The 17,244-nt window shown below is 39.3% G+C and overlaps 2 protein-coding genes across 2 annotated transcripts in view; both read left to right on the forward strand.

Annotated features, from left to right (window-relative positions):
• The window catches only part of vat1l (vesicle amine transport 1-like), a 29,378-nt gene extending 19,525 nt beyond the window's left edge, over positions 1-9,853 (forward strand). Inside the window, exons 8-9 of the mRNA XM_066648002.1 lie at positions 6,469-6,552; positions 8,213-9,853. Of these exons, the coding sequence (XP_066504099.1) occupies positions 6,469-6,552; positions 8,213-8,311 (183 nt within the window). The 3' untranslated portion in view covers positions 8,312-9,853. The remainder of the gene's footprint in view (positions 1-6,468; positions 6,553-8,212) is intronic.
• Positions 9,854-13,500: 3,647 nt separating this feature from the next.
• Positions 13,501-16,111, forward strand: clec3a (C-type lectin domain family 3, member A). Its single transcript, XM_066648353.1, has 3 exons — positions 13,501-13,630; positions 13,907-13,993; positions 15,037-16,111. Exons 1-3 carry the CDS (start codon positions 13,522-13,524, stop codon positions 15,432-15,434), a joined length of 594 nt encoding a protein of 197 aa, XP_066504450.1. The 5' UTR covers positions 13,501-13,521; the 3' UTR covers positions 15,435-16,111.
• Positions 16,112-17,244: the final 1,133 nt, after the last annotated feature.

The raw sequence follows: 17,244 nt of genomic DNA on the forward strand, positions 1-17,244 counted from the left end.
GACCAACAGTAGGTTAGATGTGGCAGTGGCAGTGATGGTGTCAGTGTATTGAACTGTATTGGATACTTGGGCTTCTTTGCTTACGCTCTTGGTGCTGCATATTCTCTGGCAGTGGAATAAGTAACTTTGTAAAATTTTGTAATATTCATAATCTCATACTGAGAAATATTAGATTTATTTATTAGATTCAATATGTGTTTAGTTGGATGGCATGGTGGTGCGGCCAGTAGTCTGGGGTTGTGTGGATTGGTGACTCAAAAGTGCCCATAGTTGTGAGTGTGTGAGTGGATGTGTGAGTGTGTGTTGCCCTGCAAAGGACTGGCACTCCCTCCAGGGTCGGCCTTGCGCCCAGTGAATCCGTGTAGGCTCCGGACCCACCGGACTCACTTGTATTGGATAAGCGTTTACACACAATGAATGAATTAATGTTTTTGTTAAGAAGATATTTTTTGTCCAAAGTGTGTGAAGATTTTGCTAGAGGCCAGGAGGAGTTCTCAGGGCATAGCTCCATTGTTGCGAATGTGTGGGAGGAAGATTTTCAGAGCTTGTAGTGTGGGACAAGGCTGACTCTTTCTTCATTCATGCTGAACCTCTTTACTGCAAACTAATTCCATATTTATGCTGAGTTGGAACCACATTTGTCTTTTTTTCTGAGGGATGAGAGGATGTTTTGATGAAGAAATAAGGCTACCAAATGCATCAAATCAAAGAAAGCATATATGTAACAGAAAATAACAGTAGAGTGCAAATAAAATACTTATGAGCCCACAGTTTTGTAAATATTTTAATTATTTGCAAATTACTATACATATATGAGTATAGACATGCACAAAACAGTTAAGGGTGAACAAAAACTGAAGTACATTGTTGGGCTGTACACATGCTACAAGTCCAATTGTTTGGACTTGCGGACACCTGTCCATCCAGTATCTCTTATGAAAGGAAGGGTTTTAATAGTGAGCTATGGCTGTGGTCTTTAATCTTCTGGGAATGATTTGCCATATATGTTTGAACTTTGATTACATTCAGCACCAAGTTCAGTTTTGGGTTGCTAGGATAAGCATGCTGCCCCTATTGTTTGGTCAGGTTTGATATGCACTTATACCAGGGCACACCTCACTGCTGCTTCCCAGGCCCCTGCATCAAAAAGAGGTCAAAATTAAAGCTCAGATAAAAAAGAGGAATGCAGATGTAGTAAAACAGAGTACACTTTAAAAAAGTGGACAAAATTATTGCAGAATAATGAAAGACTATAAACCATAAAACAGAAAGGAAGAGTCAAAATTCAAATCAAATGCTGGTAAAGAAAAATTATATATATATTTGCAACTCATGGGGGCTTTATTTTTGTGATAGTTTTATATTCTCAACACACTTAAACACCCCAATTCCCCAATTGACCCCTGAATTGTTTTCTCCATGTCTGGTGCTGTGAAGCAAGGCTAGCACTCTATGGGTTTTGTGACATGTTCTTCATCACTACACATTCAGAAGGATTCGTCCTACTTTTGCACGCAGATTACCTCATGTGTCATAAATACTGCAGCTGAATAGAGGGCTCCACACAATGCCTTACATTCAGTTTTGTTTAGAGTTAATCAGGTAGTGATGCACATCCACAATCACTGGTTGTGTTTTACAATCTTGACAAGGCAAGGGGTCTTTATGTTTGCAGACAGTAACAGATTATTTATGATTACAAAGAAACATAGTTTGACGCATGCTGAAGGATTACGAAGTTGTTTTATGCATGAGTTGACTTCGCTGCTCTGCGCAGGTTTTAAAAAACTCAATGCCAGAATTTTTTTAGGGAGGTCTTTGGAGCCTGTTTTTCTGCCTTTGTCAGAAAGTTTATTACATGTGGTTTATGTGGTTTATTATAGTTAGGAGGATGTAGTACCTGTTCATTTTAAAATATATTTTATACAGTTTATTGTTAACTTTACACATTCACAGAGTTAATTGTTGTATGTAGCTTAGAAAGAAAAAATACATTTTTCATTCATTCATTGTCTGCAACTGCTTATCCAATTTAGGGTTGCGGTGGGTCCGGAGCCTACCCGTAATCACTTGGCTCAAGGCGGGAACAAGGCGACACATTCACTCACACCTGTGGACACTTTTGAGTCGCCAATCCAACTACCAATGTGTGTTTTTGGACTGTGGGAGGAAACCGGAGCACCCCGGAGGAAACCCACGTGGACACAGGGAAAACACAGAAAACTCCTCACAGACAGTCACCCAGACCTCAAAGTCTCTGGAGCTGTGTGACTGCGACACTACCTGCTGTGCCACTGTGCTGCCTGAAAAAATAGATTTGTTCTATTTTAATATTAGCTCATAGGCCAGCTAAATGTGAAAATATTTAAAGGGGTTTATTCACTTTCTATCTACTCTATATATAAATACATATTTTTTTTTCATCACAAACACAAACTTTTCATACTTTATATGAGCTTGGAAGACAATGATCTTTTTATTCTAAAAAAATTGAGAGCATTTTGTTTTTGTCATCTCTGAATCCTTTAAACCATCACACCTGAATTTATTTCTGTAAACAGCAGCAACTTCTCTTTACATATTGCTGTCTTCTGCATTTCACATTCAAAACACTGACCAGTGTGAGGTTTATGATTTATTGATGCTCACAGCGAGATCATGTTGCAGCAAGCACAATGTCAGTGTTTTGAATGAATGTTTACAGAAACTTAGAAATGATGACTTCTTTCATTGAATCAAATGCAGTGTTCATAATGGAAATCTATTATGGAGTGCATAAATGTATTAACATGTGGAATGTATAAACGACTGTGATTCCTGCAAGCGTAAGAGCTGCTGAGCGATGCCTTTCAATGATTACAAAAGAATTAAATCACATTCCATTACTCGGTTTTAGAGAGCTTTGCTGAAAGAGACAGAGAGATGACGTAATATTGCAAGTTTTCCAAAGCAAATGTTCTTTCTGTGTGAAGCAATACATTCCTCTTTTTGGCTTATTCCTGTATATCAGGAATATTACCAGCGTGCGTGGGTACTCTGGAAATGCGCCCAATTTACAGTATGTGCAAGAGCAGTGCAGACACACATCGCACTAAACTTTGGTCACGAAGAATGATTCAGAATCAGATGAGTCATGATTCTGAATATCAGCTTTACAGATGCCTAAAGCAGGTATGACTCAGTTATTTGTTTTTGTAACGCTTAGAAGTCACAGGATTGTTGCCAGATATGATTTCAAATATTATACACACTACTCCACTTACATTTAATGAATTGAGCTACTTTTAGACACACAGCTTGTATAATCTCCATAGAACAACAAGAAATAAAGTGGAAAGTGATGGCACAGCCTCACAAACTTTATTTCACCATATTTAAAGTCAAGTGAAGGTGTAAAACCACTCCAGCCCCAGACACTGAATTATGGAGCAGTGGAACTGTATCCTCTGGAGTGATGTAGCTCCAACCAATACCTTTAGAATGAAGTGGAGTTTTGATCCAGAACTAATTACCCAAAATCAGTACTCAGCCTCACTGATGCGTTCCTTGATTGCAGCATTCAATAAAATCATCACAGCAGTGTTCCTAAGTATATACTTTATCCTTCACAGAATGGTACAAACTGTTGCTTCACCAATGGGGCGAACTACATAATCTCATCTCATCTTCTTTTCCAGTTGTCCATTTCAGGGTCGCGGCAAACTACATAATGATATGCTTGATTTCAGAACATTTGGAGCCAACAGTTTGCCTCAAAATCAATATATTCAGTCTAAGGACACACAGCTGAATTAATGGCAGGTTTGGAGGTCGTATCTATCTATCTGTCTTCGAAAAATCCCATGAGGAGAAAGTGATATTGAAACTTGTGGATGGTTCAGTGATGTGTCTCTGTGGATATAGAGTGTTGGGGCAGTGCTGAACATTTTTATTGTCCCTTATTCCTCTGGGGCTGGCGCAGTGGACTCATTCAGAAGCAATCAAACCCTTCACATGTTTGTAGTGCCTCTGAGATGGGGCTGAATTTGCAGTGGGCGACTGGAGAAATGGCCATTGACGGTTTATGAGGTGAATGTTACTCTAAAGGCATGCTGATTAGCAGTGGACTGAGAAGGAGAGAAACTGATGTCTGTGCCAGAAGCTGCCGATTGACGGGCTAAAAACTGAAATTGTGCTGTGCCATCTCCTCTTGAAAGCTGTAACATTCATCACTCATCTGTAAAGTCTCATTTTAAAGCACTCAGTGTTAAGGGTTCAACTGGTTTGAATACAGGATTAATATACTTGTTTACATCCATTTATTAGTGTGGTTCAGAAGCTAAATATAGTTTGGTCATTGCTTGTTTTTAGCCATTAGCATTCCCACCATCTAGCTAGCTGGTATAATACTGCCAAGCTGGGAGGTTAAGACAGCAAATGCCTTCTCTGTGAAGCCACTACATCCTATTCAAACTGCTACAAATGCAAAATAATTGAACAGCTCAACATGCTTGGAAGTGAACACAAACTCTCCAAATCTGCACTGTTAGCCAACAGGAGTGTGCTTTGGCCAGCATTATGTTGAGGGATGGGGAGAGGTGGACCATCCCACTTTTAGAGAGAGAGTGGAGTAAGTTATGGATCCATAACCTGTTACAAGACCTAAGGCTCACAAAGAGACACAGAATGTGATATACATAGCACAGAAGCATTATTGAGGTCATGTACCAAGTGTCCTGGGGTTGCGGGTTTGAGCTGCATTGCAGATGACTGTGAGGCAGTCCAAAATACACATTTGTTGGTAGGTTGATTAGCAATTGTAATGTAAAGTCAATGTGTGAGTGTGTGGTGCCCTGCAAGGAATTGGCGTCCCTGCACGAAACTGTATTGAATTGTAAGGAATGTGTGCTGTGTTGACATATTGTTTATGAGAAATCATTTTTTTCTGATCAGCTTTTGTTTCAAACTACAGTCTCAGCTATAGGTGTCTGACCCTGTACAAAGGGAATCTTCCTGGTTAAAGGGTATATTTACAATAGCACTTCACTTACCCCGCCTTTCAAGGCTGCCATAGTGGTGCTAGACTTTTTCATTTCTAGCAGCCATATCATCTGAAAATTCCCAAGGTCTTAACTCAGGCTTTGCATGAAGGGAAGGAACACCAATAACAGAGGGCACATCGATCTTCAAACAGCTGGCATCCTGGCATCTGATGATCAAGATACACTTCTCTGCCAACACATTCATGTTACAGAAGATCAGTTGCTGGAGAACTTGTGTTCTCCCAGTGTCCGTGTGGGTTTCCTCCGGGTGATCCAGTTTCCTCCCACGGTCCAAAAAAATGCGTTGGCAGGTGGATTGGTGACTCAAAAGTGTCCATAGCTGTGAGTGAATGTGTAAGTATGTGTCACCCTGCGAAGAATTGCCGCCTCCTCCTGCCTTGCGCCCAGTGATTCCATGTAGGCTCTGGACCCACCGCGTTTCAGACAATCAATGAATGAAATGGATTTTGTGAAACCATCAAGCAATAATCTGGTAAAAAATGAATTGGAATGCCAGGAGTCCAAAGGACCATAATTTACCCTGCTCTCTCTGGCGCTCCCCCTCTTCCCATCACTCAGTATGATCCAAGCCAATGTGGCTGTCTATAACTAATGTTACAGATCTGTGTATGTAGTATTCTCAAAGCCTGTTCAGCTGTTCAGTACTTTTAAATTAGCTGTAATTTAGAAAAAAACAGTGGCACATATCTCTGAGGGTCTATGCATTCTCCACAAAGCGTAGCCTGTGATATTTGCCTGATACCTGCATACCTTTGTTTTGTCACCAAACTAACACTTTCAAATCTATGAGGCGTCTGAAGCCTCATAGATTTGAAAGCCATTGATCATGTTTTGACCCTGCTGCAGACAGCTCTGAGATAGGATCTTGCAAGTGTCTGAGACTGTAGCATGTCTGACCTCATATCTCTGGGCTGAAAGCAGCAGTCATGCCAAATTTGTATTGTCTGTGGCTGTGAAAAATCCATCTTGGTGCCATGTCTCATAGCAGCTCTAAATGGCATGGCTCTGACAGTGATTTAGCACATATCTGTCAGTGCAGTTATTATTTTCCATCAATAGTGGCATACCAGTCCTCTGTGTTCTTCACTGGTATTTGATTTGCTTCTGAACTTAAGAAAAGATATCTGTCTTACTTCTCACGTAGCTGTGACTAATAATTATGTTCAGCTTTTGTAATTATGTTGTTTTTGAGAGGCACGTTGATTGACAGGCACCTTTAAAATAGAAAACTCGAGATCTGTTGATCAGTCTTATCTTGATTATTCTGAACTCTACTGCCACCCATTGGGGATTTTGTAGCACTACATAAACCTGTTTTCATTTCATACAGGAACTTTTTATTGCCTAAAGACAAAGCATATTTGTACATTGTGTGATTCACAGGGTTTTACTATGAATCGTACAGCGATGTCTTCTTTTGTTTTAGGTAAAAGAGGCCATGCAGAGAATCCATGACCGAGGCAACATAGGAAAGCTGATTCTGGATGTGGAAAAATCTCCCACCCCCTTGGTGAGTAGGTCACTGGATCTGTTTTTGAGCTTCAATTACACAACAGGTAAATATATAACAAAGAACAACAACAACAATAATGATAATAATCATAGAAAATAGATGTTGACACTTCTGTTTCTGGTTTTAACACTCTTAACAGTTATTTATGTGTCTGTTTCTAAGAACAGAACTGAACTGCAATGTACAGCATGGGGTCTTGCTTATTCAAAACTGTTCAACAACAAAAAGAACAATTGGCTGAGAGTGAATCACAAGGGAGCACTTTGCACACCTGTTTGCAGAGCAAAAAGAAAAGGAAAAAAGGAAAAAGCTTAGTGACAGTGATTGGAGAATAACAGGGCAGTGTTGCCATGGAGACCCAACAGCATGATGCTGAGGGAATATGCAGAAATAATGGTTTATGAAAGCGTCCTTCCAGGACATCTCCTACCTTTGCACACCCCTACTGTCTATTAAAGAACCTCCTAAAGCAAACACTTATTGGAATAGCTTAATGAAGGATCGTATGTGCACCTCTTTCCTATTATTCCAGAGGTCAATCACTCAAGACTTATGTCTAAAATCTGGAGGGTGTATACTGCTCTGCCCTGGCTTGATACTGGACATTGGCATTATGCTCATTCCACAGTATACCACTGCATTTGTCATTTTCTGTGGAGATTATACAAGCTGTGTCTGCACTATTGAGAATCAATGAGCATAGATAAGACACCTTAAAGTAGTTACATTTACTACTTACAGTGGTTGTCTAGAAATGTTTGGCCATGGCACCAACGTGGACGGGTGAAAGCTAGCACATGCTTCAACCAACACAGCCACTGTCCTTTTTCAAACTGCTGCTAAAGTAATGCCACTGGACAGCTTTTGGTGTAGAACACTTCTTATCTAGCCCTGTCACGTCAGACAACAGAACCCTGCGCTGGAGAACAGTGTGATGAGGTGCTGTGGAGGCCACATCTCTAGGACTGCCAGCTTTTTATGGTTGAGGCATCACTGGGGATAAAATAGTAGATCTCCTGGTGATCGAGCCTGTGGTTAGACTTAGAAAATTAGAAAGCCCCAGTTTAAAATAAAGAAATTAAAAGTAGTACATAAAGCATAAAGTCAGCCAAAATTCTTTTGAGGACACAAGGATGTAAGAAAATAAGCTAAATCTCTCAGTTGACCTGGTCCCTCTACCAACTACAACTATAAAGAATGTTCTTTAAATTTGATTCTCCTCTCCACTCTTTAAATGGCAGGTTGCCATAGTGCACCTTGTCAGAAAGAAAGCTGAGACTGACCTCAATGAGCACTTCATATTTTTTGAAAAGGACTATAAGTGCCAAAGAAAAAGAAAAGCATCTCGGAGCAGTGCGCACTGTTCCCCAAACTCAGAATTACTGTATTTGTAGAATGCAGTGTCCTATAGGGTCAGAAATGACATAAGAAATTCTATTTGAAATTTCTTAACAACCCAGCATGATTTGAAGCAAGTCTGTAGTGATTTATATGTCTGTAGATACCCTTTAAAATTGGTCAATACCATGGCTCACTACTCCAAGGAGTACAGACCAAGAGGGCCACAAAGCCCCTTAGCATTCCTTATAGAAATGCAAAACTTGTTCACAATCAGTGTACAACACACATAATAAAGACAATACCTGCTGTGCCGCAGATGGCCAGTGACAGCACAGAGACCAGCGAGGCAGGAGAGGAAGAGGAGGAGCATGAGGGGGACAACGACAACAAGGAGCGGATGCCCTTCATCCAGTAGGCCTTTCCACATCGGTCCAGGCATGAACGCTCCCATGGAACAAGAGACTTGTTGCCGGACCAGGACTATCCTCCTGACCCCATGCTGTTGTGACGTGTGTGAATGTGTGTGCCTCGTCTGTCTGACCTGTGCTATGTTTGAAAATTGAAAACCCGTATTGCCCTTCTTGCCAGCTGTCCGACTCAAGTGCCATTCCTAGTGCAGTATTGAAATGTTCGTTTTTTAGGCATATTGTTCATGGTTTCTCTGGAGGTTTTGTGGCCAATAGAAGAGAGAAAAGAAAAGAAGGAGAGAAAGCATATTCGTTGTTTCGTTATGTATTACTGAAGAAAGTAAGTAGTAGTGAGGAAAGAAAGACAAAAATGCATATGCATACATTGTTTTCAAGTTGTGTATTTGAGTGGTGGTATTTGGCAAGTTATACCATTGGCCATTTTACAGTGGCCAGTGTATGGCTCTTGAGATCATACTGTAGTGTCCTCAGTCTGTTGCAGTCCATTAAAAGCCTTGTCCTCTGTGTTCCTTCAAAGAGAGATTTTGTAGTGCCGTTGGCACACAGTAAACAAGAGCAGCAGCACAGCAAATTCTCTTCTTTTTCTGTTTTGTCAAACAGACCTTATTTCGCCTTTTGGAATTGTGCACGTGTTTGATTATATATTGTGTTTATCTTGTAGAGCATGTGTTGAGTTACCCACAAAACATGAATATGCTTGATATTCTCATACCAGTTCAACATTGCCTTCCATGCCATCTCAGTGTGAGTATCATTGTTCTATTGAGAATGGATTATCACTCTCATAACGTCTGGTCGATGATGGTCTTGTAGCATTTTCCTTTGATGAACAGGAAGTGGGAAATGTTCTCATGAATGTTGCAGTAGCAGATGGACTGCAGCCAAGGTGCGAGTATCTAATAAACTGATATAAGACGTGTAACATGCAAAGAGAGTGTGTTAACTTCATACATTACAACTCCACTTTATATAAAGGAACGCTGCTGAGTTATTATGTGCCTATATAACGTACTATGAAGCTCCTTGTCTAATGATACAAGACTATGGACATGAATATTGATTACTGCTTGAGTTTGTGATTCATTCTTGCTTAATCTGACGGCAACCAGCTATCTCTCCTTTGACCTGTCTGTTGATATTCTTATGGTGACATTTATTAAGAAGAAACAGAATGTATTATTAGAAATAACATGAAAGAGTGTTTGCTCCCAGAGTTCAGTTATATGCCACAGTCAGTAACGCTCACTGTTCTCTTTCAGAGAGTTGCTTAGGATACAGAGGATTGTCTGAAATGTATGAAATCACAGACTCCGGTGACTTTTTATCTTTGTTTCAGTGTTTAGATGATCCTAAAATATCCAAAGCTTGCCTTAAAAATGAAACACCTTAAACACCACGTGCTCCGTTAGTGTGTCAAATGTATTCCCAGGCAGAGAAGTGCAAATCATTTAAGTGTAGTAGCTGGTGATTAGTGCTTTTACTATGTTGTGCATAGTAATTCAGTTCTGTTACATTAAAAGAAAGACCTGCAGAGCATTCTAAAGTGTGTGATGTTGTTTTTCTAGTCAAAATCTTATTTTATGGACCTCTTATCTGATCTTTCACAATGCTGTGAAATAGAATGTTTGACTGAAGCCGTGATTGAAAAGCTGTAAAGACAACATGGATTTTTCTTCCTCTTCAGTAAGCCCTGCGGCAGAGCTGGGAGATGACAACACCATCAGTTACAAAAACAGAACCTTTTCAGTCTACAGAAATATCAGTCAATGGCATTTCTCAGCCTTTGCAATGAAGATAACGAAAATATGAGTAAGAAATGAAAAATGCTTGACCTTTTCTTTGGCTCGCAGGACAAGTCAGACCTTCTGAATCCTCAATGTGTATTTATTTTTCCGTTTTCATTATATGAACGCATATTTAATGGGTTTATTATCTGTCGACAAGCATTACCAGTGAAACCACTATCAGAGGAGCAGAACATTTCTGACAGGAGCAGTAGCAATGTAGGCCAAGTCCATTCACCATTCTGCAGGGCTCACCGTGTTCAAATTAGATCACCTCAATTATAGGTTGTTAAGTAGCTGAAATACAAACATTGCCAAACATTTGCCACATTTTCTGTACACTGAAATAACATCACAACGTAAAAATACTTACGCAAACTATTCCACACATTCTCATCGTGGTAAACAGGTTAAAGAAAACCTTTTTATAGTAGAAATGTTTCTTGTTAACTGCAGGTCATGTGTGGGAACCTGTGATTGATCTGAGAAATATAGATACATATAGATAAATATAGAACCAGTCATCTTTTGTCACAGGGTCTACATCAAAGCTTGTTTGCATACAGTAGAGAAAATATCATCTAGTGTAAATGAGAATTAGAAAAACATCTATTTTGTATTGTCTGTTCTTCCCACTATAAAATATGTAATGCACATTCAGGTTAATGCAATTTAGTCTAATTTTAATGTGTCCAATTATTATAGCCAGTAATTTCTCTTGGAAAATAAATATAAAAACGTAATTCACAACACGCATCAGAAGCTGAATGAGGCATAGTCCCATTGTCTTCCTTTAAAACCAGGTTTGAAATCAAATGTTTTCAGCTCTGTTTACAAAGTGGGCTGTTAACGTGATTGTGTGTAGGAAGTGACTGCCTGCTTCAAACACAGAAAGTTATATCCCAGTAAACAATTAGCCGTTGATTCAACGTTGAAATAACGTAATGACTGCCGTCTAATCAACGTTCTCTTAAGGTTGAAAATGAAAGTTGAAAAGACGTCCAAACACAGACATTGAAAAGACGACTATTAGACGTATTTTGGATGTCCATTGACGTTATTAATTGGTCCCGAAATAAATAACTTGTATAAAATGCTTTTTGGACGTCCACTGACGTTATCGATTGGTCACCACTTAACTAACTTATTAAGATTTCCATTGACGTTTAAAATATGTCCTTGACGGACAGACTACTTTTAGACCTATTTTGAACGTCCAGGGATGTTCCTTGTTTACTGGGATACATTTCTAAGAGTTACGCTAAGAATGTTTTATTTTTTGGCTTCAGAGTATTTCCAGTCAGTGCCTTGTGCTTTTCAAAGTGTCATGGGGGGCATATTAGATGATCCATGGGAATTCTCTCAAACATATGGGGTTTCTCTTTTACACTCTTCCCGCTCCTCCCTTCATCCGTCTCGCAGCATCACAGGCTATAAATAGAGGCGTCTGAACACGCAGCACTGAGCTGGACTCTCCACTGCCAACACTACAAACACAATTGTGCACTGTTCACTTCTAAACTTACTTAAGGGAATAAGAAGATCTTCATGTGATATTGCTTTGTTTTGTTTCGATCATCTGATTATGATCAGCCCCTAGCTATTTTAAAAATGTACTTAAAGCAGTTCATTTAAATCTAAAAACTAAAGGTGGGGGATGTGGTTGTTGTGGGAAAAACATGGATCTCAAAAATGATAATTGATAAAGCATTCTGAACTCTTATTGCAGTTTATTCAATAAAACAACAACATTTTTGAAGCAAGTGGTGAGAATGGGAGTAGAGAAATTGTCATGCTAGAGCAGTCACAGCCATGCTAGAGCAGTACTCCAAGAGATCACAATTGTCATAGATTGCTCTGGGTTCAGAAGGAACTGATCTCCTTCAAGCGTGTTAAAGATGTCCAGTGATATTATGTTAGTTGTGATACAAAAAGAAACTCTCTTAGCTTATTAGCTATGTGTAATTATGGGAGCACTAGCTATACTGGCTGACGCTGCTGATGACTAAAGTGGAGAGAAAAATTAATTCATTCATGCATTATCTGTAAGCGCTTATCTAGTTCAGGGTCGCAGTGGGTCCAGAGCCTACTTGGAATCATTGGGCGCAAGGCAGGAACACACCCTGGAGGGGGCGCTAGTTCTTCACAGGGCGACACACACTCACACATTCACTCACACCTATGGACACTTTTGAGTCGCCAATCCACCTACCAACGTGTGTTTTTGGACTGTGGGAGGAAACCGGAGCACCCGGAGGAAACCCACGCAGACACCGGGAGAACACACCAACTCCTCACAGACAGTCACCCGGAGCGGGACTTGAACCCACAACCTCCAGGTCCCTGGAGCTGTGTGACTGCGACACTACCTGCTGTGCCACTGTGCCGCCTGGGGAGAAAAATCATTTGAGAAAATAAATTTCAGTAGAATTTAGCTTTTACCATGTTTACATGTCCTTGTAGATAGCCAGGAATTTGTCACATGTCACAAACCTAAGGAACCAATTTCATGGACAAGGCTTTCAAGCTGCAGGTGAGTACCAAAGATGTGGTGACAAATTTTCACATTCACTGATCTGAGTGTATTGAATGAAAGTGAAGGGGTGGAGGTAAGGGCATTTTTAATTGATGATAACTTATAAATAAACCATTTAGACGAACAGAGATTACATTTAGGGGTTTAATAAATCAGAGGAGGGGGATTTTTAAAGTGTTATATTGTCACATGTTTATAGCATCTGTTTAAGGCTAATACCTTAAAGTTTTTTCCCCTCAATATTAATGGCCTGCTATCATCTTCCAACAATGAAAGAGATGAAAAAGAGTGGTGCTTTCATTTTAATTTCCATAGAATTCACCTCAACAATAATCTGAATCATTAATAGGGAAGTAATGTGTCTATTTTTGGCAAAGTATCTATAACAATACACATTTTAAAATGCTCTATTGACATTAAGTTTTAAGGATTCAAAGTCAGCACTATGGACTTTTTGTTGTGTTATTAAATCAGCATTAGAGTGAGCACCAACTGACTTAAGGTAAATGTTAGGTTTGCCGATTGCACATATGAGCTAGGACATCAAATATAAAAACATATTTAATTTGGTACAAAATGTTCCATGACACTGCGCCAACCAAAGAATTTTTGGCTTGTTGACTCATGAATGGGAAAAGAACGAAAGCATCTCCAGTCTGGGCCAGGTAAATATTTATGAATGGGTGGGAACAGGGGAATGGTTGTTGCTGACCCCTCAGTTTTCCAGCCCTCATACTTGGACCTCAGCAATTCCAGCCAATAGACGGAGAGAGTGTGGGTAAATGCTGGGCTGGATTTAGTGAGGTTTTCACTCTCACTGGGCTTTTTGACACATACAAGTAGCCCCTGTGTGTTCTGGGAACTCTCCTCTTCTACCATGGCTTTCATTCGACTCCTGTTTCTCCTGCTGCTTGGCTGCATGCTGTTACAGTTTGGAGAGGGACGCCCGTCCCGCTCTAGGAAATCTGTCCCATCTCGACAGAGAGGTAAGTTTTAAAACTACAAGACTACAAGTTACTAAAGTCCAAAAAGGCTATATTATTATTATTATTATTATTATTATTATTATTATTATTATTTTAGCCTGAGATCACAATTTTCCTGTGATTTCTAGGCATCTGTGGATTTTTCAAGTTTATTTTTATGTACTATATCAGCAGGAAACAAAAAATGATTCAAAACAGAATAATTATCATAGTATTACGACGCTTTGTCTGTACTTTGTCTACATTCTTTCTCTCTGAACCCATTCTTCAACTGAGATGCAGAAGATGATGGTGTGAAGACACAAATTGACAAACTCTGGCAGGAGGTGAACTCCTTGAAAGAGCTGCAAGCACTACAAACAGGTAGACTTCAAATGTATTATGTTGTAATTCTTTTATCTGAGTAAAGCCTTATGGGCAGCTCCACTACTTTCAGGCCCTCAGTGTTAAGTAGTCTTCTCAGAATCCCTGAAAGACAGGTTTTGCATTATGGTAGGTCTTGTTGAATTTTTAATAGCACAATTATGTCTGTGACTTGTAACGATATCTCTGAAATCCAGTGTAGTTTTTACTTATCCCCATCATGCTCATTATCTCAAATCTAATCTCCTCACAGATATCTCAATAAAACTGAACAACTTGTACTGACTAGAAATGAGGAGGAAAATCCCTGGATTTTTGCACCAAACCAGAGCATACAGTTATTTAAACATTGGTCTTAATGCTATCTTAATGTAATATTTGTGTCCTTCAGTAGGGGGCATCAAATCTCCTTGGTTCCAGAGGCCAGTTTCTGATGAATATAAACCCGCAGCCCTCATACACTATCCTCTCTGTTCAGATGGTTACACTTTGAATTTTGCTCTGAGAGGTGTTTGTATTCATGATGGACCATTCACACACCTTATACAACATTAAATGCTACTCGAGATTAAAGACAGCAGCCAGTTCAAGAGTCTTAAAACATTTGATAGGACAGATACGATATATTTAATAGTTAGCAATAAATTAAAACAACCGATTTTACCCTGCATTTCTGCATAATGTGTTGCTAACTGATCACACTATGTTAACTTGCTTCTTCAGGGCTTGTCTTGTTAGTAATAGAAAACTGTATGTACTGTATGTTTTACTGCACTTACTGAAAGAAGATATTCAATGTTTACACCTAAGTAAAGTGAAGGGAGAAGGCCTCTAGCCTGGTAAGGTCATGTTCTGAAGCAGCATTTACACTGACATGTTGTGGTCTGATTGTGTACCAGATTCTGTACTAAAACACGAGAAAATAAATCACAATATTAATAAATATTTCTAGCATTCTTGCAGGTGAAAATGACTTCTTTTAGAAGCTACTGAAAGTGAAATTAAAAAGCTTTGTGTGTGGCCTACAAACTATGTGCTTTCAGTTTGTCTCCGAGGTGTCAAAGTACACAAGAAGTGTTACCTGGCTGTGGAAGAGCCCAAGCACTATCACGAGGCCAACGAGGACTGCATCGCCCAGGGGGGGACCTTGGCCACACCACGGAACCTGAAAGAGAACAAAGATATAAGAGACTATGCCAAATACATCTCCCAAGAATCTAAAGAGTTCTGGATAGGGGTGACCGACATAGTAAGAGAAGGCCAGTATGTGGATGTCAACAGCATGCCCATATCTTACTTCAACTGGGACCGTGCCAAGAAAGAACCAACAGGAGGCAAGAGAGAGAGCTGTGTGGTTATCTCTCTCTCAGCTCAAGGCAAATGGCACGATGAGGTCTGCCGCACACTTAACAAATACATCTGTGAATATCTCATTCCATAGCAGCCATCAGTACACTACAGTCCATTTGAATAATGGCAGCTCTTAGAATGTTGTCTTTGCCTTCAAAAGAGCATGTTTATATATATTTATTTTTTTAATTCTGCATAGTTTGATCATTGAGATGTAATTCTGAGTGGTTCTATGTGAAATCTTTACTGTCGTGTTATCACCACGCTTACCAGAGAAACGTAGCAACTTAGATTTTATCACCAATATATCACGTAAATACATGTATCCAGAGCTTCTAAAGGTTTTAGCCGCTACTCCCTGAGCTTTCTTGTGCAATCTACATTAAGATGTTGAGTTTTGCACATACATTGTTTTGTATATTATTCATAGAAAGAATTCAGCAACTGCACAGGATTGCCATGCCCAATGCTGAAGAAGTGGACCTGTGTTCAATTTCCAGTTTGCCACTGTTAATCCGTCCTTAATGACTTGCCTGGTTGATTTAAATGTTGAGAAATTAATTTATCTTGAGTAATGAAGATATATATAGTGTAAAGCCTTCCCAGAAGACCAGAGGGTGTAACTAAAACAAAGGTGAGACAAACTGCTTTATAATAACCTTGATTCCTTTAAATTACTTTGTTTACATCCAAACCATTTAAAATATTTGAAATGTGATATATCAGCAGAGTCCCCTTTGAATTAAACAATGTATAGTGTATATTCAGCTCCTTATCTACCATCTGCAATCTGGGCTCAGAAATGTATGAAAGTGAAAATTTTGATACAATAAAAGAAACAAAATACAAAACCGTATTAAAACTATTCATCTTCTTGATTAATTTGTTATTGTTTTTATTGATGAAAGAATAGCACTAAACAACAATAAATAGAATCAATAATTATGATCAAATAATTACTCTAGACTAAGTCATAATTATTAGAAACTTTTTCATTATTGACTTTCAAACATACTTACATCAGCATACATAACATTTCTTTGTTTCGATAATCACTGTCCATTCTCTCAGCACTAGTTCTACAATTACAGACTGTAGTCCATCTGTTACTCTGCATAATTTGTCTCTTAACCCTGTTCTACAATACACAGGAGTCAGGACCACAACAGAGCAGAAATTATTTGTGTAATGGATCATTCTCAGCACTACAGTAACACTAACATGGTGGCTGTATATTAGTGTGTGTTGCACTAGTACTAGTGGATCAGACACAGCAGTGATGCTGAAGGTTTTAAACAGTCCACACTATTACACACACCTACTTTGTTGGTCCACCTTATAGATATGACATCAAATATGTTAACAGTAGCTAATCTTTTGCTGCACTTTTTGTGTTAAGCTACCTCTAGTGTTTCATCAATTAAAGTCCTGTTGGCAGGTTAGGACTGTTTTTGGTTGGTGGACACTCCAGCAGTGACCGCACTGGGACAAAAAGAAAAGTCTCATTGACGTGAAGCACACGAGCACCTCCTTATGGGGCAATGCATGTTAGAATTTGGGGGGAATGTGTGCCTTTGCTTGTAACTATGAGGAGTTAGTGGGTTTAAGATAGTTCTATGAGGTGCTTTCGTCGAATAAATCCAGCAACACTGCTGTGACTGGTCCATTCGTGTAAGTATATCAGTCAAGTCTGAGAATTGACCACCACCAAAAACATACCAGTTCTGTGGTGGTCCTATCCACTGAAGAAAAGTGTGAACGGGGGCTAATAAAGTGTAGTATTAAAGTCTACAGAGCAACAGGTGGACTACAGTCTGTAAGTGCAGAATTTACAATAGAGTTCTCGTTTTGTTTGTGAGGCTAATAATAATGGATAAAGTGTGTTGGAAAACAACTTTCGG

The sequence above is a fragment of the Hoplias malabaricus genome, chromosome 16 (assembly GCF_029633855.1).
Source record: "Hoplias malabaricus isolate fHopMal1 chromosome 16, fHopMal1.hap1, whole genome shotgun sequence".
Lineage (NCBI taxonomy): Eukaryota > Metazoa > Chordata > Actinopteri > Characiformes > Erythrinidae > Hoplias > Hoplias malabaricus.